At 36.2% G+C, this 27,329-nt stretch overlaps 1 protein-coding gene across 3 annotated transcripts in view; it reads right to left on the minus strand.

The window, feature by feature from the left end:
- LOC149781108 (alkaline phosphatase-like) overlaps positions 1-24,235 on the minus strand; it is a 48,332-nt gene extending 24,097 nt beyond the window's left edge. Inside the window, exons 1-7 of one of the 3 annotated variants that reach the window (XM_089935195.1) lie at positions 23,973-24,235; positions 16,781-17,001; positions 9,070-9,247; positions 6,598-6,776; positions 5,373-5,477; positions 2,270-2,372; positions 1,273-1,404 (exon numbers count right to left, since the gene is read on the minus strand). In XM_089935195.1, coding sequence (XP_089791321.1) covers positions 1,273-1,404; positions 2,270-2,372; positions 5,373-5,477; positions 6,598-6,776; positions 9,070-9,247; positions 16,781-17,001; positions 23,973-24,066 — 1,012 coding nt within the window. In that variant the 5' untranslated portion in view covers positions 24,067-24,235. The remainder of the gene's footprint in view (positions 1-1,272; positions 1,405-2,269; positions 2,373-5,372; positions 5,478-6,597; positions 6,777-9,069; positions 9,248-16,780; positions 17,002-23,972) is intronic. The other 2 variants (XM_089935196.1, XM_089935197.1) reach the window with 2 other exon arrangements.
- Between the last annotated feature and the right edge of the window lie 3,094 nt (positions 24,236-27,329).

The raw sequence follows: 27,329 nt of genomic DNA on the forward strand, positions 1-27,329 counted from the left end.
TTTGCCAATGTGTGTAGGTAGAGTAGTGTGAATATAAACACTAACTCTTTATTAAAAAATGTGAGGGTATGAGTTTGTGTGTTTGTGTGTTTGTGTTTGTAAGAGCTAAGGTATGTTTGTGTGAATAGTAGATTATGGGTTTCTTAGCGTATGTGAAGAATAAAGTTAGGGTTTTATTAAATGAAATGAGAAAGTAGGGGGATGTTTTCCTTCACGTACGCGCGTTGTTGGGTCATGATCTAGGTAAGATCAATTTTATGTTTTTAGGGGATGTTTTCCTTCACGTTCGCGCTTTGAGTATAAAACTAACAGTGTTGGCCATTGGAACCCATTCTACGGAATAAGCAAACAAGAAGATGCCAGCAGCTTCAGCTTTATACAACGATCTTATGGGAAGTTGGTATTGGATGGTAGATGGATTGAGTGTAGTAGAAAGGGTTGAACAGGAATGGAGGTATGCAGTGACAAAAGACTTCGTCTCAAGACAAGTAACCAGCCTCCACTTATCCGTAAATATTGTAAAAGAAATGATACAGGATGAGAAGAGAATCAGAGGTTTAATTAACCCACCGTATGTCAAAGTGGGTAAGTTAAAAGAAGCGATAGATCATGTGACGAGTGCAAGGTGCTTTCTAGAAGACATTGTAGAATGGACAGATTGGTGTTTCGCGAAGTGGGGGTTAGAAAAACTTAAGAAAGCTGAAGAACTAATGAGGAATGTGCTGACCGAAGAGGTCAAGAAGATCAAAGAAAAGTGGTTAAAGGAAAGAAAAGAAGAAGAAAATAGAAAAAAAAGGGATGAATTCGAAAAACTGAACACAAACTGGATGAAAATCCAAGAGAAGTTCCGGGCCATGGGCCACCCGGACTGGTTGCCGGAAACAGAAAAGAAAAAGAAGAAAGGAATGATGGACAAAATAAGAGGATGGTGGAAGAAGTTAAGAAGTTAAAAGAAGAAGAAAAAACCCAAAGGCCCTTTTCAGGGCCAGCCATATTTCTCGAAAAGAGATAGTCTTTGAATTGCCTACCCCTTTTTTAAAAAAATTTTTTTTAAAAAAAATTTTAAAAAAAAAAATCCCATGTTCAATTTCCCTTGTCGCTAGAGTGACCCAGGGTTTTTTCCCATGTTAATTCCCCTTGTCGCTAGAGTGACCCACGATTTTTCTCCATGTTAAATTTCCATTGTCGCTAGAGTGACCCAGGGGTCTCTGTAATGCTAATTCCCATTGTCGCTAGGGTGACCCCTTTCACTACTAACAGAGTAGCAAATACCTTCTACAAGAAGAAAATATCCTTTTGGGTTCTTGCGGAGTATTCTGATTGCTTTGTCTGTCATTTCGGTTAAAGATGGTTCCTTATCAGTTCGATCAATTTCATATGCCATATGATCATATGCGAAGAGCCCTGCATAAGATACAACAATACAGTCCCGTTATGTATCTCTAAGAATCATTCCGAAGTATATTGCGACAAATATCAAAACCAGTTTGGTGATGAATGTTGGCCAACACACAATGAATGACATATGTCACATATTGCAACGCACATAACCAGGGCCCCGGTAACAGGCCTTGTACAGTTCTAATCTAGCGTAATTATTTTCTATATTTGCCGCCATATTACGATTCTAAAGGAAACATACATGAACATTTGTTTACCTTAACTACATCTATTTGGCCTTAATTTACATTAAGGAGTATAAATAGCATCCGACACAGACTGCACATTTTAAACCGGAATTTACTTGAAGTATTCGCATGCGTGCAGTATAAAATTGATAATTTATCAAACCATGGAGGTCGGTGGTTCTTTCCCGGGATTTCCTGGGTTCTTCCTCCACCTTTAATACTGGCCGCCATGTATAGCCTATCTTGTGCTGAAAAATGGCGTTAAACCCTACAACAACAACAACAAACCATGGCATAAATCACCAGTAACAGTTTCACACATTTTCTTTTCTAATTTCGTCACATCCGATCAAACGTTGCAGACTTTCAGGCAAAACAATGACACGTGCTGTTGTCTATATGTAATATCAAAAGCAAATTTCATAATGTGTTATCACACAGAGATAAAGAAATAATTATTTTAAAATATTTACCCATACAAATAGCATGTCTTGCTTGTTTTGTAGTAGCCCATTAATATAGCATTTGACCTGTGTATATACGTTTTGGAAATCTAAGTACAGTCAGTGCATATTTTGACTTTGAATACAATTTATAACCAAATAATTGTATACAAATACATATAAAGCAGATTAACTTACCCAGAAGATAATCTGTCTCATCTGGATTGAGATTTTTTAATTGGCTGGAATTCGTGATGAAGTTGAACTTTCTGCCCTTCTCTTGCTGTCGTTTTTGCCATGTCTGTTTAAAAGATTTAATATGCTACATCGTTTTCTTTATTCAGTGGTCTTTTATGCAGTAAGTAGACATGATACATGAAATTAGACTTACAATTAGTCAACTTGCTTACCTCCACGATAATTGACTATCTACCACAACCCCTCATGATCAGGCGATCTCAGGATCTTGACGATAGATTGTGTTGCGTTTGTTTCTTGATCGTACTCTTTATATTAAACCCAAAGGAAGGACATACGTCATCTTTGCTTCCAAATGATTCTCCTTACAAACATTTTTGCTTTCAGTTTCCTGTGTTACATACAATGAGCACAGGAGACGTTGATAGCTACTGTCGTATACTGAATGTATCTATCAGTCTATTCCTCTAATGCCACGGCCAAAATGATGAGTAGTCTCATAACCGAAAAGGGTAAGCGGAAATTCGCTCCACTTCGACCAGTCTACTTCCAAGTACGAATAGCCTATTATTGTTCAAGCCAATCAGATGAGAGCAATCTCATGCAAATGTAAACTTTCATTCACCGATCTGTCTTGACGTGATGCATCGTTTCCATGGTGACATTTAGCAATAGAAGCGATTAAATTGTTCAGTGCACAACACTAGCTGCAATAGTGTGGAATACTCTTTCGATTAAACCGGGAAAGAAATGTGAAATCAACAATAGTCTCTTGGGGAGAAATGTTTGCCGGTATGCGTAGGGAAGATGGCGGCTGCCCATCCTTGTCTTTACTATTAAAGGGAAATAATCCAGAAGAAAACAAATTTGAACAAGATCTAAATTCCAGCTTGTAGTCTCTCTCTCTCTCTCTCTCTCTCTCTCTCTCTCACACACACACACACACACACACACACACACACACCTGCAAGAACATGGCTTGATAGTCCTGTTAAATACCTTTACTTAGTTTGTTATGGGTATTTTTAAAATTTATTTCATTATATGCTATTGCAATGTAACAGTAACTGTTGGACTAACCCTTGTCTAAAATCAATTTTATTTTCTACTTGACCTGAATTATTGGTTTTTTAAAACTCTGTATCTAAGTCTATAAACGACTAATACATAGCTAAAATATTATCTATGTGTAGGGGTTATTATCTGGGTTATTATTAATAGAAGTAAATGTGTTTTTTTGGGGTCTGGGTTTAGGTTATTGGGATAACCTTACAATTTACTTGGTGTATCTGACATTGTCTAGGTTATATATTATAATTTTAGTAACATACTGCTAATTATAGCGGTCATTTTTTGTAAACATTAGGAACTTTCTAGAAGCTTTTTTTCATTAGGTAATGCTTTGTTAGAACTGTTAATTGTGACCTGAGGCCACGTACAAGACAACATACTCTTGTCACTGGAAAAAATATTCATTCGCGCTTATGATCTAGCAGAATCAATTTGTATTATTGCTGTGTTCAGTGTTCATTTGGGCTGGAATTTATTTCTTCAAATTATTTAATTCAGTGATTACTTTCTCTGGAAATATAGTACTCATAAAAAATAATATTCTTGGACAGAGATATTCACTGGGATTTATAGTGAATTCCAACCTGGAATTATATTAATGTGTTCCAACAAAAGAACGTTGGTACATCAGCATTATACAGACACATCAACACTTCTGCGTTGGACTTAATTTGGATACTTACTAAAGTTTATTCAGAACTTTAACTTATTAGGACTTGTGTCTGTAATTCTAGGATTTTTTGGGATCTAATTTGCAATACCGTAATTGCTTGTTCTCATTTTCACTTTTTATTCTAGATAAATAAATTATTAGTTGAATTTTACAAAGTCTGATGATGCTTTTCACTCTTTTGTTAATTATTTTAAGAGCATAGACTCGTAATAAACCATGCCTACCCCGATGTCCAAGGACCTCGAGACAAGTCGTTTTCAACTCTAAACGAGACCTAAGTACAAAAGTATATATATATATATATATATATATATATATATATATATATATATATATATATATGAGCTCTCACTCCTCTCGCAAAGAAATAAGTACTCTTGTTGTCGATTGTGGGACTTATGACAGTTGGTATAAGGTACAATAAAATAACCAGACTCGAAGAGCATTACTTTCCCGAAATATATTACGTATTCAATCCCTTTGTCTTTCACTTGCGTGAAAGACAAATCTCCGCACTGCTCGAGGTGTTGTATGACTCTTTAGCCTCGAGTAGTAATTCCCTAGCCTTTTATTAGTATCACGGAGAGGTGGTTTTCATACACGTGACGCACGGGAATCATGCACCGCGATCGATCGCTCAGTCACAGCAACCACGCACATTAGCACACAACGCAAGTCCCAGGGTCACACACACACACACACACACACACATATATATATATATATATATATATATATATATATATATATATATATATATATATATATATATATCATGGAAGAACTTTTAAGCGACCTTACTACCCTAATAACTCAGTGCATTTATTTAAAAGGGGCATGATGTCTTATATACTTTGAACTTGGTTAATAGTGTTAAGACCATGATACACAAAACAATATAACACAAGTTATATAAAAAAAATAGAACCGCCAAAACTATTTGTAAAGTGCCAATTTAAAACTAATTTATTGTGAATGACTTTCCAACGCCTGCCTAAAATGTACATCGAGCTGCAGTTTCATTCTCATTTCTACACTATATCTCATTTACATACATAGGAAATGTTTTGCAACTTGATTTGTAGAAAATATATGACCTATTTTCTTGCGTTAAAGGATTGAGGAATATTTGGTGTACCTGAAAATAAAGAAAGAAAAATGCACCCCCTCTATACTGAAGTTAAGTATCTAAAACGATTTAATAAGAAAACTATTGAAATGTACATTCACTTCAAACCATTTTCCACAGACAAAATTTATTCTAATGTTTAGTTCAGATTTTAAAATGATGCACAGTTAGTTTTGTTTCTTTATGAGATAACAATTCTAAAATCGTGTCCTTTTTATTTCAATAATGACCTCTATAAGATTCCTGTTATCCTTTCTCGTCCCGTTCAGGCGACTTTCTTCAGGGTCTGTATCGTTTTCTTTCAGGAAGAACTTCCGACCCCCTCCCATTATGACCTGCAGTAATCACAAAGCAAGAAGGGGGAGAATTTGTCATCGTATTTTAAAAAAGAATTAATAGTAATAGTGGTAGTGGTCCCATTTAAAATTGAGACTGGATAATTCTAATACTTAAGCACTTGTTCCTAAATATAATGTACACTCCTGTAGTGAATTTAGTCAATGATTAGAATTAAAGTTAATTAGTGTTGACACTTAATTACCAAAAAACATCAGAAGATTGTATTTTTTAAATTATTTCTTCACGAACATACCACAACATCCGAATGAACTGATCTGACTGGCATTCGAACAATTGCTCTGCTGGTTGATGGTTCAGCACGCTAACCATCGAGACTCCATACAATTTTTATCAGAAAATAATACAAATGTTCCTTCCGTATGTGTCGTTAAATTGTGGGTTAAGCTAAACAACATATTTAAGCATTTATGCACTTAAATAGCAAGTGGAGACTCGTATTTGTCAAGCTGTGTGTCTAGTTGTTGTGATGCCTCATTACCTGCACTGTGTGTCTCATTGTTACCTGTACTGTGTGTCTCATTACCTGCACTGTCTCATTGTTGTGATGCCTCATTACGTGTATTGTGTGTCTCGTTACCGGCACTGTCTCATTGTTGTGATGCCTCATTACCTGTACTTTGTGTCGTATTACCTGCAATGTGTGTCTCATTGTTGTGATGCCTCATTACCTGTACTGTCTCATTGTTGTGATGCCTAATTATCTACAGTGTCTCATTGTTGTGATGCCTCATTACCTGTATTGTGTCTCATCGTTGTGATGCCTCATTACATGCACTCTGTCTCATTGTTGTGATGCCTCATTACCTGTATTGTGTGTCTCGTTACCGGCACTGTCTCATTGTTGTGATGCCTCATTACCTGTACTTTGTATCGTATTACCTGCAGCGTGTGTCTCATTGTTGTGATGCCTCATTACATGCACTCTGTCTCATTGTTGTGATGCTTCATTACCTGTACTGTGTGTCTCATTGTTGTGATGCCTAATTTTCTGTAATGTGTGTCTCTTTGTTGTAATGCCTCATTACCTGTACTGTGCGTCTGTAAAATAGGCTCAGCATGCGTATGCGTCTACATTCACACTCACACAAAACCTACCAATGTACATACATGTATATCAATGTTATCATCAATAAGTTGAAGGGCAATATCTCTGCAGGCTACCATCGGTTCCAATTTAGAGTCCCCTTCCCAGTCTCGTTCTGGAACGTGAGCATAAAGGGCGGCCGGCGTGGCATGCGTCACACGAGTATTTGTTACTACACCAACAGATTTGCCTGGAGCGAAAAAATTATTTGTTTGTTTTAACCTTGATCTGATTTTCGTGAGTTTAATGAGAAACCATTTTAAAACATCGAAATTACAATTGCCGTTTGCCTACGCTTAACCCTCGCCATTTATGTACACGTTAGATTGCAAAAGAGAATGGAATGTTGTGTAGCCAAAGAAAAACAACGAATATTTGTATGAGGAAAAAGTACTCAGTACATCAATAAAAACTGAAGGCACAGTTATGAAAATATGCCCATAAAAATCCTTAAATGTGTTTTTTGTGGGCGAATTGATGCTGTCATAGCCAAAGAAGTTCATGTGAGGTGGTGTGTGTGTTGGGGAGGTGGGGTGGGGTGGTGATACACTTGGAACAGAGTGTACATCAGGACTGAAGAATATTACTTCTGCTCATTTGTACTTAGTTTAGAGTCGTATGCCGTGATTGATGAAATATTGTCGTATCCTGTGAGCTGCATGATTGTATTTGATCACATTACGGCTTTTGAGTGTGGTACTTTACTTTTACCTTACGCAATGATTCGTGAATCTATTCTGAAATCCTGCATTTTCAGCAGCAACCTTCTTCAACGTTCCCAATGTATAGTGTCCCCATCGGTCTTGCATAATACCTCCAAATAAAGATTGATATTCATTTTGAGGTCGCTGTGTTTCAGGAGATTCCAAGCATGGGATAAACAATGTTACCAAAAGTACACCGTTTAGAACAGAACACGCCCATGGAGCTGCTGATTGACACATTGTATCAAATGGTAGTGTGAAGTGTGTGTGTGATTGGGATGTTTAACGTAGCTTTAATAATTTTCCAGTCACATCGCTACAGTGTCTGCAGTGTGGCAGTTTATAGTGATGTCTAGCGCTGGGGCATCATGCCTCAGACATGTAGCATGATGACCCACACAGTCATATTATCCTGACATCAGGCCGACTCGTCCTAACACTAACCTCTTAATGCTGAGCGCCAAGCGAGGCAGCTGTTAGTACCATTTTCTAAGTCTTTCGTATGACTCGGCCGGGTATCGAACCCACGACCTCCCGCATCCGAGGCGGATGCTCTAACCACTAGGCCACATGATCTCTCTCTCTCTCTCTCTCTCTCTCTCTCTCTCTCTCTCTCTCTCTCCGTTTTATTTTTGCAATTTTAAGTCTTTGGATTTTGGTGATGGCTATTGTAGGTACTTTTTAAAATTTCATTTTGGATACGAGCTATATCTAGCCGTTACATTTGCATATAGAAACAAAAAAAAATCACTAAGATATTTATTCAATAAGTATGGCCGGGAGCTCTCTGTTGTCCTAGGCTCTCTTTTCACATCCCATAACCATCGCTGAACATTTTTTTACATCTCGTTGTATCGCCGCTTTGGTATTGTGCTTTTTTGATTTTCAGTGAAATTTTCCACGTCACCTGGATTTATGTATCGATGTCTTGCCTCCACATTTATTTCTTCTCAAACGGTTGAAGAAGCAATACATTGGAAACGTTTAACATTTAGACGCGGTTAGCTTTCGTTTGTCACTTTTCTTTAGACGTAGACAAAACAAGTTCTTCGAACGCGGGCACGCAATTACCATATAAGGAAGCGGTCAATATTTTTGCCTAACTTCGGTCAATACCACTGGGTATTGACCTGTACCAACAATGTTAAACTAATGTGACATTTTATGAAGTAAATCAGGGTATTCTACATTTCCATTATTCTTATTAATCTTCTTCTTCTTGTTGTTTTGGGTTTTAACGCCATTTTCAGCACACGATAGGCTGTACATGGCGGCCAGTATTAATGGCGGAGGAAGAACCCGGGAAAACCCCAGAAAGAACCACCTACTCACGAGAAACTACTGGCAAGCTTTCTAACATACCCACATTGGCCGAATCCGAGACTCGAACCCACGCAGACAGAGGTGAGATGGCAGTGATCCGTAACGGAGAGCGTTGTAGACCACTCGGCCACTCGGCCCCCGTAGTAATCTTGTGTGACCGAGATGAAACGATGTGAAATCTAAAGGTCCATGTTTTTAATTACATACTCAGCCTGGTTTATGAAACCTTCAACTTTTTTCCATTTTGTTCTAGTAATGTATGTTCCCTACAAAACAAGAATAAATTGTCCCTACAAAAACATACATCTATGAAAATTCCACGTATGTAGTATTAAAAAATATTATTTTAAGCTGATCATCTTTTCTGTTAAAGTCTTTAGTATTTTCGAAAGAGGTGATATATGTATGGCTAATTGCTGAATAAAGTATACAATTTACGATTTTAATAATTTTAACCTTCTGCAAGAGACCAGTCTAAGATGGAGGTCACATGAGTATCTTGACCAGCGCTACTGCAGTTGTTTCTTCTCGCTCGACCATCCAGTCCTATGGTTCCTAGGTTAGCTTTCACTCCACATAAAAACGCAGTTGCAGTTGCGGCAGAGTCTGCTGTCTGTGCATCCTGGTTGTAAGTCTGCAATAATAATAATGGAAGGTAGAAAGAATTTATAACTCTTGCAACATGGTGAAATAAAGGGCAAGATCAGAGACAATTTAATGGTATGGAATAATAAGGCTGAAAACTAAAGGTAGGTAACTCGATCATAAATATCAATATTTTACATTCGCGTGAGATTAATTCTTGTATTAATTTGCAAAACGCCTTGAAGAAAAATTACAACATGTCGTACTTATTTATGCAATGAGATTTTCCAAAAGCAGATATAATCATATGAACGTGACTTGGCGAATTCATTTAAACAAAACAATAATAAGAATACAACGTTCACTGTCATATAAAATCTTAATATACACGTTATTAACCAGAAACCTTGGTGTTTCCATTAAGAAGTATTGCAGACGACACAAAAAGAATCAAAAACATAACGTTAGGAATGTAGAAAGACGGGGATTGAAAATTTTTAAACTTTTCTTCTTAAGTTCTCCGCATGCAATCGCAGGCGTAAACATAATTTAGCCTCCCTAGATAGTTAGATCAGCACGCAGGATATGTGTGGAAGATTGTTCTTTAACCAAACCAAAAAGGTGAGAGGAGAAAAATAATGAAAATTAAAAATGAGCCCTTGACCTTAGCTCGTGAAGAAGAGAATAAAGGTAAATATAACTTTATGCACAACAGACATACATAAAGAGAATGAAAACGAATGAAAAAGAAAGATCCAGAAAGAGTGTTGATGGCAACGTAAGGCAGAATACTCGTCGTCAGCGAGGTGAAAGCATGAGTACCAAATCATGGCTACTCACCGCTTATCAAATCAAGCAGACGGTAGGGCAATCGGAGTCTGAGCACTGAATGTTGAGAGCTGGGTCTGTCGGGGCTCAGGAGTCTGACGTTTTATCAATAAAGTACGATGAAATCTCTGACAACACGAAAACACCATATCGGTACCAAAAATTAACGCAAGAAGTGCAGGCGTGATCCCAACCATCCGCTCGATTCGACTTTTGTCACTTGTCTTTTATCGTTTCAGAATCGCTCGAAGAGTGAAAAGCGATACATATCCATTTAAAAAATAGTAATGTACTAACGCATAACTCTAGGATGGCCATCGCATGAACCTAATCCAGCGAATTAACCTTTATTTTCACCATTACGGTCTCAAAATCTTACTGGTGAATATTTTTTTGTGAGAATATCCTGGTTTAGTGACCATAAACATTGGTGCAAAGATTATTGCTACAGTGGGTTTTTACTTTCTCAAGCTGAATGTACATGTTTGCTTGGTCTGTAAAACGCACAAACTGTAAGAGATTCAAAAGATGCATCTACAATTATCTACATATTTAATTCTAACAATCTAGCATTGCTTTTTTTATACACACTGTGTGTGTGTGTGTGTGACATACATTCAATATTTCAATTGTTTTAAGAAGTTATTCCCTTATTGATGTAATAATACCCTGTTGACATAGGCTACTGGGTTCTTAGAAGAATTAATTTATTTCTCATTTGGATGGGTTCTGTCACTAGAATAGGTATATTGAAATATTATATTGAGTCGTAAGATCTGTCACGTGGGGTATATTGCGATATTTGGTCTTAACATAATATTAAGGGTGTATATAATGAGAAAATAGAGCAGTCAGATTCATTCCTATTTTCGTATTCATTTCTTCTTTTGTAACCATTCATATTTTTGTATTAATTTCTATTTTTGATTCTTATTTCATATGTTAAAGCCAATCTGCATATGTGTTTAATGTTGTGTTTCGATAATGTCAGAGGATTATGATTATTTATTTGAATTACAAAGTGCTCATTTGACTAGAACTTGATTCTGGGACTATTGTGAATTATTCAAAAGAATTCAAAACAATGCCATTGTGATACATACATTTGAGGATCTGAAATTCATTCGGAACATTGGATTCTTTGGATTTTAATTGAACATTTTCAGGATTATTTGAGACTCACGCTCAACTATATACAACTCTTTTTCAATGGTCCAGTACTCAAAACTGTATACTAATCATAGATAAGGGTGTAATATTCCCAACTGTATACTACTCGTTAACAATGGTGCAGTAATATCAACTGTATAATACTGTCACGTGTTTAGGATCGAATAAACAGTAACACAAGAAAGAGTGAAAACAAGAAGCTTTGAAAAAAATACATTAATTTATTTCCCTGGGAAATTCTGTAAAAATGAAAACAATTATGAACTTACGGTTTTAAGAATCAAATCTAAAAATAATCCAAGAACAAAATTTTTGTAGGCCTAATAGCAAAATGTTCTAATGATTTCAAGTTCGAATCCCGACGAAGAGTCCAGATATAAGAAATAGAAGACGATGACGTATAATGTAATCTGCAGTTTTGAAGTCTACAGTTCCTTGTAGAAACAAGAATTCTCACTCCCGTTTTGGAAATATAAATACATTCCTTATAAGATCTGTCTTTGATTAAGAATCTCACGTGTGCACTCGTATTTTACGGGAATTAAAGAATTAATCTTTCTGAATCAAACTAATTTGAAATAACTCCAATCCAATTAATTTGAAATAACTCCAAACAGCAGAGCATACAACTTCCAGTGTAACAGCCCAATTTCTACTGAGAGTAATTCTCTAAAACATAGGTTACATCGTCTTCTAAACGTAAACAGGGGGTCACGTGATCATGTTCCCGACGGTCATAAAAATTAGATAATCTTAAAGGTCACGTACACCTAGTGTGACCCTGACGAAAACCAATCATTATACTCTAAGAAATAAAAACAAAGTTGTTTACGTCTTAAATACATAGTCCCATCCTGATCTCGACAACAACCAATCATTTTAAAATTAAAATAGAACTCGTTTACGTGGTTGCTACAAACTTTTGAATCAAGATTAGGCTCTAGATGAACACCTGGTGTTTATAAAACGAACAGTCAAAGTCAAAATATTTTCTGAAAAAAGTATCATCTCTAGTGAATAAATTTACATTATAATATCATGTAATGAAAAATAATAAAAATAAAACTGACAAACAATTAAATTGAAATAAATATATATTAAATCAGATATAATAAAATCAAATATACATAACACTACTCATTGACAGTGGTCCAGTATTCTCAACTTTATACCACTCATTATGTTTGACATTTTGCTGATATATAGATTGAAATACAAATATATATATGTGGGTCACTTTAGATGCCTTGGGACAGATTTACAATGCTGACTTTTAACATCGTAAAAGCAAGACAGCTAGAGTATTTACTGCTTGTTTTATTAGACTTGATACTGATCGTGAAATTTTACGATCAATAAAATAGGGTACATGCAAACAATGCTCTACAAGATCGTTTATTTTTATTTATTTATTATTTTTTTTAAAGGGCATGATGTGTATCTGTGAGAAATGTGTCATTGCGATATTGCAAATGAAATTGACTAAATGACCTTTAATTAAACCAGAACATCCCCCAGTACATACAAAGAATATCACTTGATCGATATATACAATGATGTCGGACATTTCTGCGCACCTAATGTTTCCGTCTCTAATATCGAAGCAAAACATATACCGAATTCGACCGATTAACGAAAATAAAATACAGTAATGCTTACCATTTGAAACAAGGCAATTGTCACCGGAATATTCTATTCAAAATAATATTAATTTTGGACACACGGTATACCACCCCTGTGTTTTCATGACTCTTCGCAGAGTTTTAAAAAGATGTAATGTTTATCCGTCAGGCTATATAAATGAAATACATTACTTGGGACTGTTTCTGTCAGCAGTTCAGTAGAGTAATTAGGTCAGGTTTATAGCTAGTTATACAAAATTCAACGTTAGACTGCCAATATAATGGCAAGAGATATTAAGCAAACTAAACCGATCTTGTTAAAACAATTAGTAAAGTTCAACAGTTATAAAAAATAAGCTATTATGTGGAAGAGAAACAACAATGAATAGAATATAATATGTTTACATCGCCTTATTTATGGGAGAAAATTACTAAAATACTACAAAAACCATCTCTAATATTATTGAGGTAGATTCTATATTGTACCTAAAATCCACAAACTAGGAAACCCGGGCAGACCTATAATCTCCGGTAACGGTACCAAATCGGACATATAGACCAGGAAAAGAGAAACTACCTGATTTGCATTCTTTATATTATCAACCTCGTATGGCACGATCTACCTTTGGTGTGATCTAACACTCTTTCAGCTTTGTATTTTATGTCGGTTTAAAGTGTAGGTTCCAATTTATTTTCTTCTTGTTTTTAGATAATTGCCTCATCTTGTAGAATGGAGATGATGTCTCAAATAATACAGAAAACACTCAAAACATTTCGCAATGAAACTAATGCCTTACTTCGTCTAAAGCATCATCGCATTCTTTTGCATCATTTCCCCGAGAAAAAAAAACACAGTCACTTACGGTCTTCAGATTCATATCAAACCGCATATTATTAACAAGAGCTCAAACAGATTAAACAAGAGATGGAATAAAAATAACCCACGATGCCTCCATGAAACTCAATTGGGAAAAACTTAAATCATCAATATCTTGTCAAATAAGCATTACAACAGCTGCTGAATTAATTGTTCCACAGAGGAACAATTGCAAACGGTTTACTCTGAGGAACAATTACAAACGGTTTACTCTGAGGAACAATTACAAACGGTCTACTCTGAGGAACAATTGCAAACGGTTTACTCTGAGGAACAATTACAAACGGTTTACTCTGAGGAACAATTGCAAACGGTTTACTTTCAGGAACAATTGCAAACGGTTTACTCTGAGGAACAATTCCAAACGGTTTACTCTGAGGGACAATTGCAAATGGTTTACTCTGAGGAACAATTGCAAATGGTTTACTTTAAGGAACAGTTGCAAAGTGTTTACTCTGAATTAAATAAGGATAAAAAATGATTTTGCAAAACTATACAAAGTCGGAGAAAGAAAACTCAGAAGTCATGATCTACAACCAAATCACTGTTGTGAAGAAACTTCAGTTGACGAAATATCTTCTATAAACAAATGTAAGAAGAAACATCGCCGTAAAAGGAAGAATAGTAAGCACTCTATAGCGAAACTAATTCAGTTGTTACTAACTCAGTGGTCAACACCTCTAAGTTAGAACTTACGGAGGCAGAAATAAAACTTGTATCGAAGGGTTTGAGTTTCCGTCACCGTCCAAAGACATATGACAGAGGGAAGCTGAAAAAGGACACCGAAGAGTTTAGCCGCCGACTAAGATTCAAGGCCCATTTTGCCTTGCAGACATACATAAATCAGAGAAAAATATAAGCTACGACCAACCCATATTCAGAAAGAAATATAATTGGACCCCACCAAAAAGTTCAATTCCTAATCTAGAAGTCTTTATCAACTCGAAAAACGACACTTTCAGACACATTAACCATACTAATATATACTCTAATTTGACAAAAGAAAAAACAGATACCCTACACTCACCGAAAAGCAGAACATACATCTTAATTAATCATGCAGATAAGGGTTCAGCTGTGATCGTTATGAATAGGGAAGACTACATCAGTGAAGCAAGTAGACAACTAAGTGACGGTAAGGTCTACCAAAAACTAGACCATGATCCAACACTGGAATACGCAAAATTTATCACTAATATTATTGATGAGGCTTATCAAATTGGGCACATAGACCAGCAACCGAGAAACTACTTAAGCGCAGAAATATCAAGGGCAGGTAGATTTTATCTTCTACCTAAAATCCACAAACCAGGAAACCCGGCAGGCCTATAATCTCCGGTTATGGGCATCACACAGAAATGATATCAGAATATGTGGATCATTTTACGAGACCACATGTCCACAAATTACCATCATATCTTCGGGACACGACAGATTACCTCATAAAAAGCAATGCAAGCGAACCATTACTGTCAGATACCTTGCTTGTTTCCTTAGACGTCACATCTTTATATACTAACATACGACACAACGAAGGGATACAGGCGTGTAGAGAAGCATGGAAAACTAGAACTGTAGACAATCCACCCACACACGTCCTAGTCCAACTCCTGAAGCTTGCCCTAAAACTAAATAGCTTTTAATTTAATGAAGAAAACTACCTTCAAATCAATGGAACCGCAATGGGTACAAATATGGTCCCTTCCTATGCTATATTTTTATGGGAAAACTGGAGGGTCAGCTTTTAGCATCGGTTGAATGTACACCATACCAGTGGGTAAGCTCTATCGATGATATAGAAATGAAGCGGCAACATGGAAGAGAAAGTCTGGATGATTTCATATCAAAGACATACGACTTCCATCCCTCAATAAAATTCACGGCTGAAGTATCCAACTTAAACCACGTTTTCCTGGACACAAAGACCAGACTGGTAGAAAACAAACCCCATACAGACATCTACTCGAAACCAACCGACAAACACCAGTAGCTCCTCTCAAGCAGCTGTCATCCAAAACACTGCATTAGGAAAATCCCATATAACCAGGCTCTGAGGATACGGAGAATTTGCTCCGACGATGAAACATTCCTAAATAGTTATGAAGAGCTACGAAAACATTTAATTTGAAGAGGCTACGACAAAGACCTGATTATGGAGGCAACCCAAAGGACTAAACAAACAAACCGCGATGACCTACTAAAATATGGAAAAGGCTGATAGGATAACATGTATCCTGACCTACCATCCAGACAATCCTAAAGTAGGTAAAATCATCGGGAAACATTGGCCCATCGTGGAATCGTCGGACGCACTAAAGTTAATGCTCCATAACAAACCTGTAGTAGCCTACCCGAGACCAAAAATCCTCAATGACATCCTAGTCAGGGCGAAGCTAACGCCAATCAATAATCAAGACCAACCTAGTCAATCTGACCCCTTTGGCGATAAAAGGTGCAAAACCTGTCAACATATGATAGAGACCAGGACACTTTCTAGCACAGTGACTAGGAAAAACCCAAACATACATGATCCAAACAAAACCAAGAAGAACAGAAAAGACAGTCATGCACAAATAAAATTACCTTTTGCAGCCGACAAATTTTCTTCAATATAATTATCCAAATTTGCTTAATAGCCCCTAATGACTTATATTACAATGGAATATCCGGGATATAATTTGCGATTACATAAAGTTACATAAAATAACAGATGTCGTTATGGCTGGCTCATCGAGTTCTAGGTCAATAAAATATATTTTTCAGTATCAGCAACAAGTTGAAATAAACTAGTTGAAACATAATAAAGGTTTAGTTCCTGTAGAAACAGCCTTGTAAAGTTTTGCCAACATAACCGTTTTTCTGTTTTATTTGTATGTCTTGTCTATGTACTCTATTTGCCTTTGAAAATGACTCATTAAAGAGTCGAAAGCGCTCGGGCTAGTTTGATACTAGCTTCGCACTGTTGTGAGTTTATTGTGTGTATATATATATATATATATATATATATATATATATATATATATATATATATATATATATATTGTGCAAAAATTTGCGTAGTGATAGAGTTATGGATAAACAGTACCTTGGACAGTGCTACGTGCGGGAACTTGTCAAAACTTAACACAGTTTCTTCGCCGGTTTTATTCTGCTTTTGACCTTTTAGTATCCTCCCTGCTGTTACTGTGGAAACTCCCATGCCGTCTCCAAGGAACATGATGACATTTGTTGCGACGGCAATAGTTGGCTTCAAGTTTAGAGCATTATTTATATCTGCCTTTGCCATTCGTTTCCAGTCATCTTGAGCTGAAAAAGGTATAATTGTATGCCGAGAAATTATAAAACAAAAACTTTCTATCGCACGAAAATATTAATATCCACTAGTGTAAAGCTTCAACCCTAGATCTTGAGTATGAGATTTTGATTTGTACACTACAACAATATTTAAAACTTACGGTACGAATCAGACTTCGTTTATTCTCATTGCAGTACAAATTTAATTCATTCATTAAAGAGTAGGGAACAGCAATTGCGATCTGGAATTTCTGTTTCAGAAAGACTTGACTAGTTATCTATAGTAAATATTAATAACACAATTGCTATTCGTCGGACTCGCGATCAAATTTAACGTCGAACATTTCCTTACTTGATATCAACTTTACAGTGTCTTAATATCTATTTTATTTTCGGCAAGGAAAGTACACTGCCAATACCCAGCTTACATTAAGTTTTGCATTGTTTGATGTTTGGTGGTGGTGTTGTTTGCAGGAGGTCGTATGGTACATCAACACTTCACAGTTATATCGTACTGAGGCACGTTATACGGTCACCTTGTACTTAATAGTCCTACATGTATGCACTTTTAGCCATGACTAACTTCCGACGGTATTGACAAATTGGGTATACATGACTTTGACCTTTAAATTCTTCAAACAATAGACTTCATTGTTGTCCACAAGGAAAACCATTTACGAATCTTAGTGAAGAAGATAATGTAGAAGAACAGCTTTCTTTACGTAGATCATTGTGACAGTGACCTGTAATCTGTGTAACAAAACACCCCTGGCACATGTCCTTCCATATTGATAGACCATCTGCAGTGTTTGTTGCAATTATTTGGTGGGTAAATACAGCTATGGTGAAGATACCGTTTGCTTTGTTTGTGTCACAGTGACTTTGACCTTTAAAATCGATGTTTCTTTTTTCAAATTGGAATACCCTGCATAATGATTGTCCAAGTTACGTGATCTGGAACTAAATTTAACAACCGAAAACAGTTGATCTCTTATTTGCATTACCGTGATCTTGACCTCTGACTTTTCGACCTCAAAATATACTGTATTTGTCTTGCTAAATGTGCGAACAATCCAGAAAATCTGGTGAAGTTATATGGTGTGGAAGTTATGGAGTATACATCACTATTCTTCCTTCAGTCGTACGACCTTGAAATTTGACCTTATGATTAAAACAACCCAATAGACTCATGTCTTGTCTAAAGTACAAGCTATCCACAAAATGTTGTGAAAGTATATGATTCAGAACTTCAGATAGTGAGTTGAATCCATTGTTTGTCTTTCAGTGACCTTCACCTTTGGCCTTTTAGCCACAAAATTAATAGGCATTTTTATTTATTCCAAGGTTCAACCCAATACAAATATTGGTTAAGGTCCATTGTCTACAAATAAAGGTATTGTGCGGAAACCATATTTCTTTTTGCATACACAGTAATGTTGACCTTTCGTCATATAACCTCCAAATTTAAGGTATCTTCGTTATCACACAGGCAAGCCATCCCCAAAGTTTGGTCAACTTCAGGCATTAAAGGTATTGTGCGAGAAACACAGTGGATTAACCGGCGGACAGACTGACAACGCTATAGTATGATAATCGCCTCCTTATGGCGTGCGTAAAATACAAAATCAGTTATGAGTGGAACTAAAACAGCAATATGTACTTAAATGTGTCAGCTGACTACAGAGCTACGACCTTGGAAAAAATGGCTATATATTGAATTTGTTTGATTTTCTTTTTCCAAACCGGATATTTCTGTTTATATTAGATCTCTATTTTATTATGTAAATAATTGACGTGCCCATATGTTCTAGTGAGACGGTACAGACCGATGAAACTTTCTATAAATGATTTATACACATTACAAAACTTGGATTGCCTGGCGTCCGGGACATGCCAGAAAAAAAAGAAGACATAAACAAACAAATCGAGACCAGTACAACATTGGTGAGAACATGTTTTCAATTTGTTTCCTGAATGTACGATTGATTGATGACATTTTGCTATGGTTAATAGCATCTCCTCTTTAATTGCATAAGGGACAACCTAGTGGAAAATTAAACTAGTGTCTGTTCCAATTTTCTCATGATTGTTATTCGAGCATTTAAATATAGCACGAAAATCACGTTGGAGCATTTTCTGCTATCAATTCCAATTTACCTCTGTATATTTGTGGGAAGATAGGAATTCAAGGTGAATTGGAAGTCCAAGATTCGGAAATACGTCTCATTCAAATCTGCCATTCGAGATCAAATAACCGAAACACCCACACGAGCGTGCGCACACATTCATATATTTCAGAAAGACCTCATAGCCAAGTCATTCCGTTCTTGCGGGAAATAAAATAAGCACATACAAATGTTGTTTCGGAATTTGGAAGTTGACTATCATTTTCCCAATCCCTGTTCTCGTCCGTCTCGTCAGTTTCGTTCGTCTCGTCATGTTCAGAATGGTTTTCATTGTCTATTTTGTTGTTGTTGTTGTAGTTGTTTATGTTCTTATATCCTCATCGTAACAATCTAAGATATTCGCTTTTCTGAACTCGATACTCTCTATGTTCTACCCAATAGTCGTTTTCTCTACTCAGACTTGTTTTGGGACTCGATACTCAATTTTTTTAATACTCTGTATTCGATTTTGTGTGTTCGATACTCGCTTTTCTGAATACGATAAAACGATTTTATTGAAAAAAAGAAATCTTCGATTATTTTAATGTCGACTTCTTTCTCATTAACATCGAACTAGCAACTTTGGGACTTCAAATAGTCAACGGATGAAAGCGTCTTATTAATAAAGAAAGAATTTTAGACGTAGAAGTACGTATGCCTCCATATGTGCAGGTACGTAGGTAGGTAGGTATGACATAAACTATCATTCGGGCCTAATTTATACTTTTTACACTCACTAAAGATAATTAAACCCAATTGTTTATAGTCTTAATAGTATGCGTAATAGTGTAAGAATCTGGATGTTTACATATTTTAAAATTCAAAGTAACCCTACTACCACTGCCACTGCTGCAGCTGCCGATGTTGCGAAATTGTCTCTACATGTCTTAATATCCGTCCATCCATACATCAACCCACGCATCTAATGCCTGTGTATGCATACACATACGTATCTATCTATGCATGTGTATGAGTTCCATTGTACGTATGTATGTATGAACTAATGAAAAAGTAATATGTATTTCCAACTTGAAAGAAGAGCTCAGATCATACACAAATTAGGAAGGATGCAAAATAAATATACACGCAAATAAGCATGCCTTCCAAAACATAACATGTACATAAATGAAGAGAATTACAAACTTACTTGTGGGATAGTTGATTATTTCTTTCACGCATCGTATATATTGTCAAATAGTGTATATATTACTTTAAATATGTGACACGTTTACCTAACCAGAATCATGATATATTACAATGACTTGTTCCTGAGACGAAACTGTCCACTCAACTATAAATGCTCGCAAAACTGCTACATGTTTTGTTTATGTGCCTGTGTATACCCTTATTTTCAGTAGGCCATGTCATATTGTGTCTGTATACCTGTGTATACCCTTATCTTCAGTAGGTCATGTCATATTTTGTATATGTACCTGTGTATACCCTTATCTTAAGTAGGCCATGTCATATTGTGTCTGTGTACCTGTGTATACCCTTATCTTAAGTAGGCCATGTCATATTGTGTCTGTGTACCTGTGTATACCCTTATCTTCAGTTGGCCATGTCATATTTTATCTATGTACCTGTGTATACCCTTATCTTCAGTAGGTCATGTCATATTTTGTATATGTACCTGTGTATACCCTTATCTTCAGTTGGCCATGTCATATTTTATCTATGTACCTGTGTATACCCTTATCTTAAGTAGGTCATGTCATATTGTGTCTGTGTACCTGTGTATACCCTTATCTTAAGTAGGTCATGTCATATTTTGTATACGTACCTGTGTATACCCTTATCTTGAGTAGGTCATGTCATATTTTTTATATGTACCTGTGTATACCCTTATCTTCAGTAAGTCATGTCATATTTTGTCTATGTACCTGTGTATACCCTTATCTTCAGTAGGCCATGTCATATTGTGTCTGTGTACCTGTTTATACCCTTATTTTCAGTAGGACATGTCGTATCGTGTCTGTATACCTGTGTATACCCTTATCTTCAGTAGACCGTGTCATATTTTGTGTATGCAACTGTGTATAACCTGATCTTCAGTAGGCCATGTCATATTTTGTGTATGCAACTGTGTATACCCTTATCTTCAGTAGGCCGTGTCATATTTTGTGTATGCAACTGTGTATAACCTCATCTTCAGTTGGCCATGTCATATTTAAACTTCTTGCATATAATATCCTTATACAATACGAGGGTAATTGTTATTAACCCAGGACTTCCTACCAAATAATTTACCTTGAAAACTATTCAGTAGATCGCTAAAACGTTAAATTTTGACATATCTTTCTAAACGTTTAAACAAGGTGTTATTTTGTTTGAGCAAGATATTATCTTGTTAGACTACCTGTTATTTCGTTTAAACAAGATATGACAAACTAAGTTCTTGCATAGTTGACTAAAGGAAATGTATTAGGTCAAGCTCATGGGAAACCTTTAATTTTGGCCTTGTTCTATCCTGTCCTGTATACATACATACATACATACATACATACATACATACATACATACATACATACATATGACTACAGCGACGATGAAAACGACACGGTTTCTTTCCCGTTTATTGCTTAGCTTATCTTGCTATCTACTTAACCTGTGTATCTCTGCTTAGCAAAGACAAGTAGAGTCGTAAAGTTTAATGATTTTGAGAATAGGGCCTGCCGATCAGAGACCTCCCGTTCACCCAATCCTTGTGACTGTTTCAAAATCATAGCGATTTGAAAGCGTGTTTATGGTTACTTCGCAACAGATTTAGGCTACAAATAATTGTTTCATTTCCTAATATTACAAGAACAACTTTAAATATTCGTCATCGTAACTCCAGCGCCTTTAATTAATGGCATGCATTAAAACAGTACAATTTAAACGTAAATTGTAATGGATGGTCATCTTCCCCTGGACGTACAAGACTCATCTTGGTCCGCTGTAATGGCTGAAGTTGGGACCAGTTGAATTCATTTGTAACGGTAGGAGGGGGATCGTGTTGTTGTATTTTTCTTCTTTTATTAGCAACTTTATGATATATATTAGCCTGGTCTATGGTAAAAAAAAATTAACTACAGCGACAATGATAACGACTCAGAGAACGAAGAAAAGATAATGGCGACGTTTGACGACAACAATAGATGGCAAGAATGATGTTTAGCTAGTTGTTGCATAGATGATCCATGCCATTACTGTCGTCAGTATCAATGAAATAGTAAAATATCACCTAATGATAACGATCACGCTGTCGATAGCAACGAGAGTAATGACGTGGATCGTAGTTGCAACAACTAGTGAATGAAGTAATTTCACGTAAATGTCTTCCCTGAAATGTAACACTCGTTATAATACTGAGTAATGTAACAGTTGTATATAAAAATTGGGAAGTCTCAGTAATTTGCCCAAAAATTGCGAAATAGTCGCATGTACTTTAAAGATATTTTAAACATCGGTTACAAGCTAACGTAATTATATGACAAAAACGTAATTATATGACAAAAACGTAATTATATGACAAAAACGTAATTATATGACAATAAGATCGATCTTGATTCAACTAGTTGCAGTATCAAATACGAAAAATCGTTCGATATAAAGGACAAAGCTTGCAAATCAAAACAAGAAAATCTATATAAAAATAAAAATATTCTAGTGCAAAATTTTAAATAAAATAAAAAACTAGGAAGTTAATCGCAAATAGTCCAGATAATACAAATAACAAATATGTCTGTTTCCAATTATATTCGCAAAACTGTAGTGTATGCTGATTTGACATAAATCGCAAAACTTAAATGGTGAAAATAAGATTATTATATTTCCGTGTCCATCTATGAATATTAAAGATTTAAAACTCGAGAAGAAAGATTTCTTTTCCAAGCGAACATATTAAAAAAGATCAGGGCGAATTTTTAATATAGGAATACGTGTGTTGCTCACGGCTAACTATTAGGGCCTTACTACATCTTTTCAACTGTTATATTATGTTGATCCTTTGGCAATATAAAAATTAGACTTTAGAAATTTAAGAGACATAGAAACTAGCTTGAAAATTTTAGAAGCAAAAAACTGTGCTAGCCTCGCCTTGGGGTACTTAGTTACTTCCGTGTTTTCCGTGCTTTGCTTTTTCCGACTGATTAAAGCCACAATATCCTTCATAGCAGGCATCAAGATGAAAATGTCGATTTGAAAACAAGTGTACTCTTTCCGCAATCAAAGGTAAATCCTGGTTAACTATGTAAATATCTGCCTTTAAATATCAACTGATCCAGTGACTTTAGTGTAAGATAACAAGTAGAACAAATGTCAACATTATTATATATATATATATATATATATATATATATATATATATATATATATATATATATATATATATATATATATGCGTATGTGTGTGTGTGTGTGTGTGTGTGTGTTAAATATTTCAGAGAGTCAGTATCTTCTTATCTTATAAGATAACAGATCGTAAGATAAATCTACCGATCTACGAAGCGTAACGTGTTTGATATTCTTAGTTATTAATCATGCCGTGAATGACAAAAACAAGACATGTATTGCGTGATTTACTGTACATGCATAAATAAGAACATTAAATATCAAACACATTTATGCTCAATTACAAAACGGATAGGGCACATATTACTATTCTCTTCTATCAATCCGTCCGTCAGATCGTCTGTCCGGTCAAGTTTAGCAGTTAGGCCTGACTTTTACCGTTAGTTGTATCTTACCCCTAATAATAGTATGCACTCAATCAAGGTAAAAATATGATTAAAAATAAAATAATGAAATGATGATATTACAAAAATTAAAACTTACTTTCTCCATTTCCAGAATAGCCGAAACTTTGAGCCTTAGTTGCGCATGGGAAATAAAAGGAGAGATAGCAACATATAAACATGAATTTCTGCATTTTGCTATAGGAACCAACTGTTGGTACAATGTGATCAGAATACACGTTTGCACTGTCTCCGAAGGTCGCTCAAGTGTTGGTCCAGCGTGATCTAATTATGTTTTCACACCGACATTGTCGGTCGATCAGAAATACTTCTTGTACCGATGAATTGTTTGTTATCTCTGAGTGGTAAAGTATAGTATGCAAACACTACCTAAGTGGCCGTAAGTAGTATGAAAAGGATGTTTTTGGCTTTTTTGTCCCCTCCCCCCATTCACTGCCATCTGTATTCGTCTCTAATGCTATTGAAATAGTTAGTCATTATGTGACCGTTGCATTTTTTTAAAATTATGTTTGTACACGTACACGTTAAGTGAGTGAGACAGTCACTGGGGGTAGACTCTCGTCCGTATGGAAGTTCCCCAAAGGATTTCCAAATAAGGGGAAAAGAAAGAAAATTTTGGTAATACTCTGCTGTGATTGTAGAAGTGAAATTCCACAGAGTGTACTTATCTGGGCAAACCTGTTGTAGCTATCAATACACGCTGTTAGCATAGCCAGGCAAATGAATGAAGTAATGTGCAGCTAATGTGTTTTCGATCGATACTTGGGCTTTTATTTGACTTTTTCGGTCTTTAAATCCGCACCGTTTCCTATTTGTGCTGGCAATTGTCTGCGATTTTCCATTTTTGCCATAACTGTTTCGAACTCAGCCTCACTAATTATTTTATCTTTGATTACAACTGAATTTAGTTTACTGATAGTATTGAGACTGCTTCGTGTGGCCGCAAACGATTCGGAATAGTTACGTATTCGTGATTGTAGTACATCGAAATTAATATGCTAGGACTAACACCAAGACCAACAGTCGTTGTCGCAGTAAGACCACATATAGCATCTACGAAAGTGAGGTCTTATTAATTTGTTCTCGCAGCTGTTATTCGACTTCGATTATTTTTGCACGTCGATAAGACTGAGGGTCCGCATTTTAATTGTACGACAGGCAGACTTTGCCAGGTCTCGCCATCATATGCGGCAGTAACACGTACACGCACTTGTAACCAATTATCTTTCCTCACTTGCATATATGTCATACGACCATATAAATCCTCTGCCCCAGAAATACTTAAATCTTCGTCGATCACGTGTTCTTGTGGTATGGCACACTTTTGATTGAAATAAACACCATTTACATCTAACGGTCGTCATTGCCCAATAACTGTTACCAGAACAAGTGCGTCCTTGTTAAATAGCATATGAGATATTTCTTTTTTAGCTGAGACAATGTTGGTTTACAATATTCGATGGTAAATGTAACTGGGGTAGATACATCGGTCAATGCCACTTCGCCATTATAGAAACAATCCCAGAGTGTTTTTGTACCTGGTGCTACAGTCAACACATCGGTTCCACGTGCTAATGCTTTAACACCTCGAGCTGGTCAAGGTGGTTCCAACTATCAATTTCTATTTCACGCTTAACATCATTATATTTTAATGTATACGAGGGTCTGTTAACACCAGACTGGCGCAGAGAACCGTTGACAAGTGAACAAAATTATCATCAAAATTAGGAGCCGCTGATAACTGGTCAGTCAACCTGTTGATAAATCCCTCAATCACATCACCAGGGTCAGAAACCATTACTGATATGAAATGATAAATTTAATCACAGAAAAACTAAAGACCGTTAAGTAGCCGTATGGATAGATGTACATTGTTGCAAACTGAAAATAATATTGAGCTATCAATGATAATGCTGTGAGATATATAACAGATTTAGGAGCGCCGGTGTCGGTTTCGTTCACCGAGCTGATTATTAATTCTTGGTGTTAATTGACTCCACCCGCTATAATAACCAGATATCATAAATAAATAGGATCCAGACTCGCGCCTCTTACGGTGTTAGAATTAGGGTTACAAAACTATTTACATCACCAAAGATAATTCGAATATGTATTATTTTGCTACCATCAATTACAATCTTTCATTAACTGATTTGTAATGTGTATTATGTTGATCAACTTACACACATGGTGATATGGACAAGTGAGTGATTCCTTCTGTCACGTATTATCTTAATTCAGTATTAGCATCTTCAACTTACTCTTTAATAAACTCAACCGACACACTGCTGTCACTGTCTCAGCCTGATTCTTTGCGACAGCGTCTTTAAACTGGACAATGATATCTTGAATGTCTGCGTTAGATGTTTTCAGCTTGATCTTCAAAAATCACAAGTTCACCTGGATCAACGCGAACAACAAAGCAACCAGTAAACTCATTCAAATCCGCATAAGTGACAAACCGGTTTATGTCCACATCAGCACCATGTCATTAAGCTGAGTAACGTCCTTAAATGTTAATTTATAATATTGCACGTACTTTAATGTGATATCAATTAGTGCTTATGGGGTTAGTGAATGCTTATTGCACGCAGCGTTTCTATAACAAGATGACCTCATATGGGGCCATCCAACCATGTTTGTACTCTTACAATCGAATGAAAAAGGTTGTTCACCATACTTGGATAATAAATAATTAACAACTTCAATTGGCGGTGCAACTCCATGCTATTCAAAATACCAACTATGTTGAAGTGTTACCACGTATGCGTCACATGAGTGCCAAAGCCTGTTGATGAATCCAGACTGACGATGCCAGTTTTACGTGTGCGTGGCACCATCGATGCAAGTTCAAATCGCATTAAAACACCACGAACATGTTTGATAGATTTTACCACTGCGAGTAAATCAAGCTTGGTCAACATACGGGTCAACGACGCTATCTTTTGTGGCCTGGTAATCAAATACCTCTGGCTGAGGCTATTCGACAACTTGTGGCTGGTAATCGATGGCGACTTCCTTTCCTATACGGCAACGAGAGGCTTGGCCTCAGAACCCCTTTTAAAAAGAAATTCATGACGCATTTCCAACAGCCCCTAACGCTGAAGCTTTAGCAACCACTGGAGCAGCTACTTGTTTAGCGATGGGTGTTACGAGCTATGATAATCCCGTAAGTACATTTGTTGCGCTTGTAAATAATTCACGAACATCACAGAGCCCAGTTCCGTAATTTGTCATTACAGACTATCTCGCATTAACTACACGAATGGGTTTCACACGTCCACGCACAAATATCATTGTTATTTTTAAATGTTAGGTCGATCTCTAAAGTATAGTTGTTTTGTTAATATTTCACCGCGCAGATCAACACGTGCCAGTCGTGATCCACAAGGAGAACACGAAGATGGATTAGCCGATTATTATGGCATAGAAAGAT

This window comes from Sinohyriopsis cumingii, chromosome 15 (genome assembly GCF_028554795.1).
Source record: "Sinohyriopsis cumingii isolate HCF-2022 chromosome 15, ASM2855479v2, whole genome shotgun sequence".
NCBI classification, from domain to species: domain Eukaryota; kingdom Metazoa; phylum Mollusca; class Bivalvia; order Unionida; family Unionidae; genus Sinohyriopsis; species Sinohyriopsis cumingii.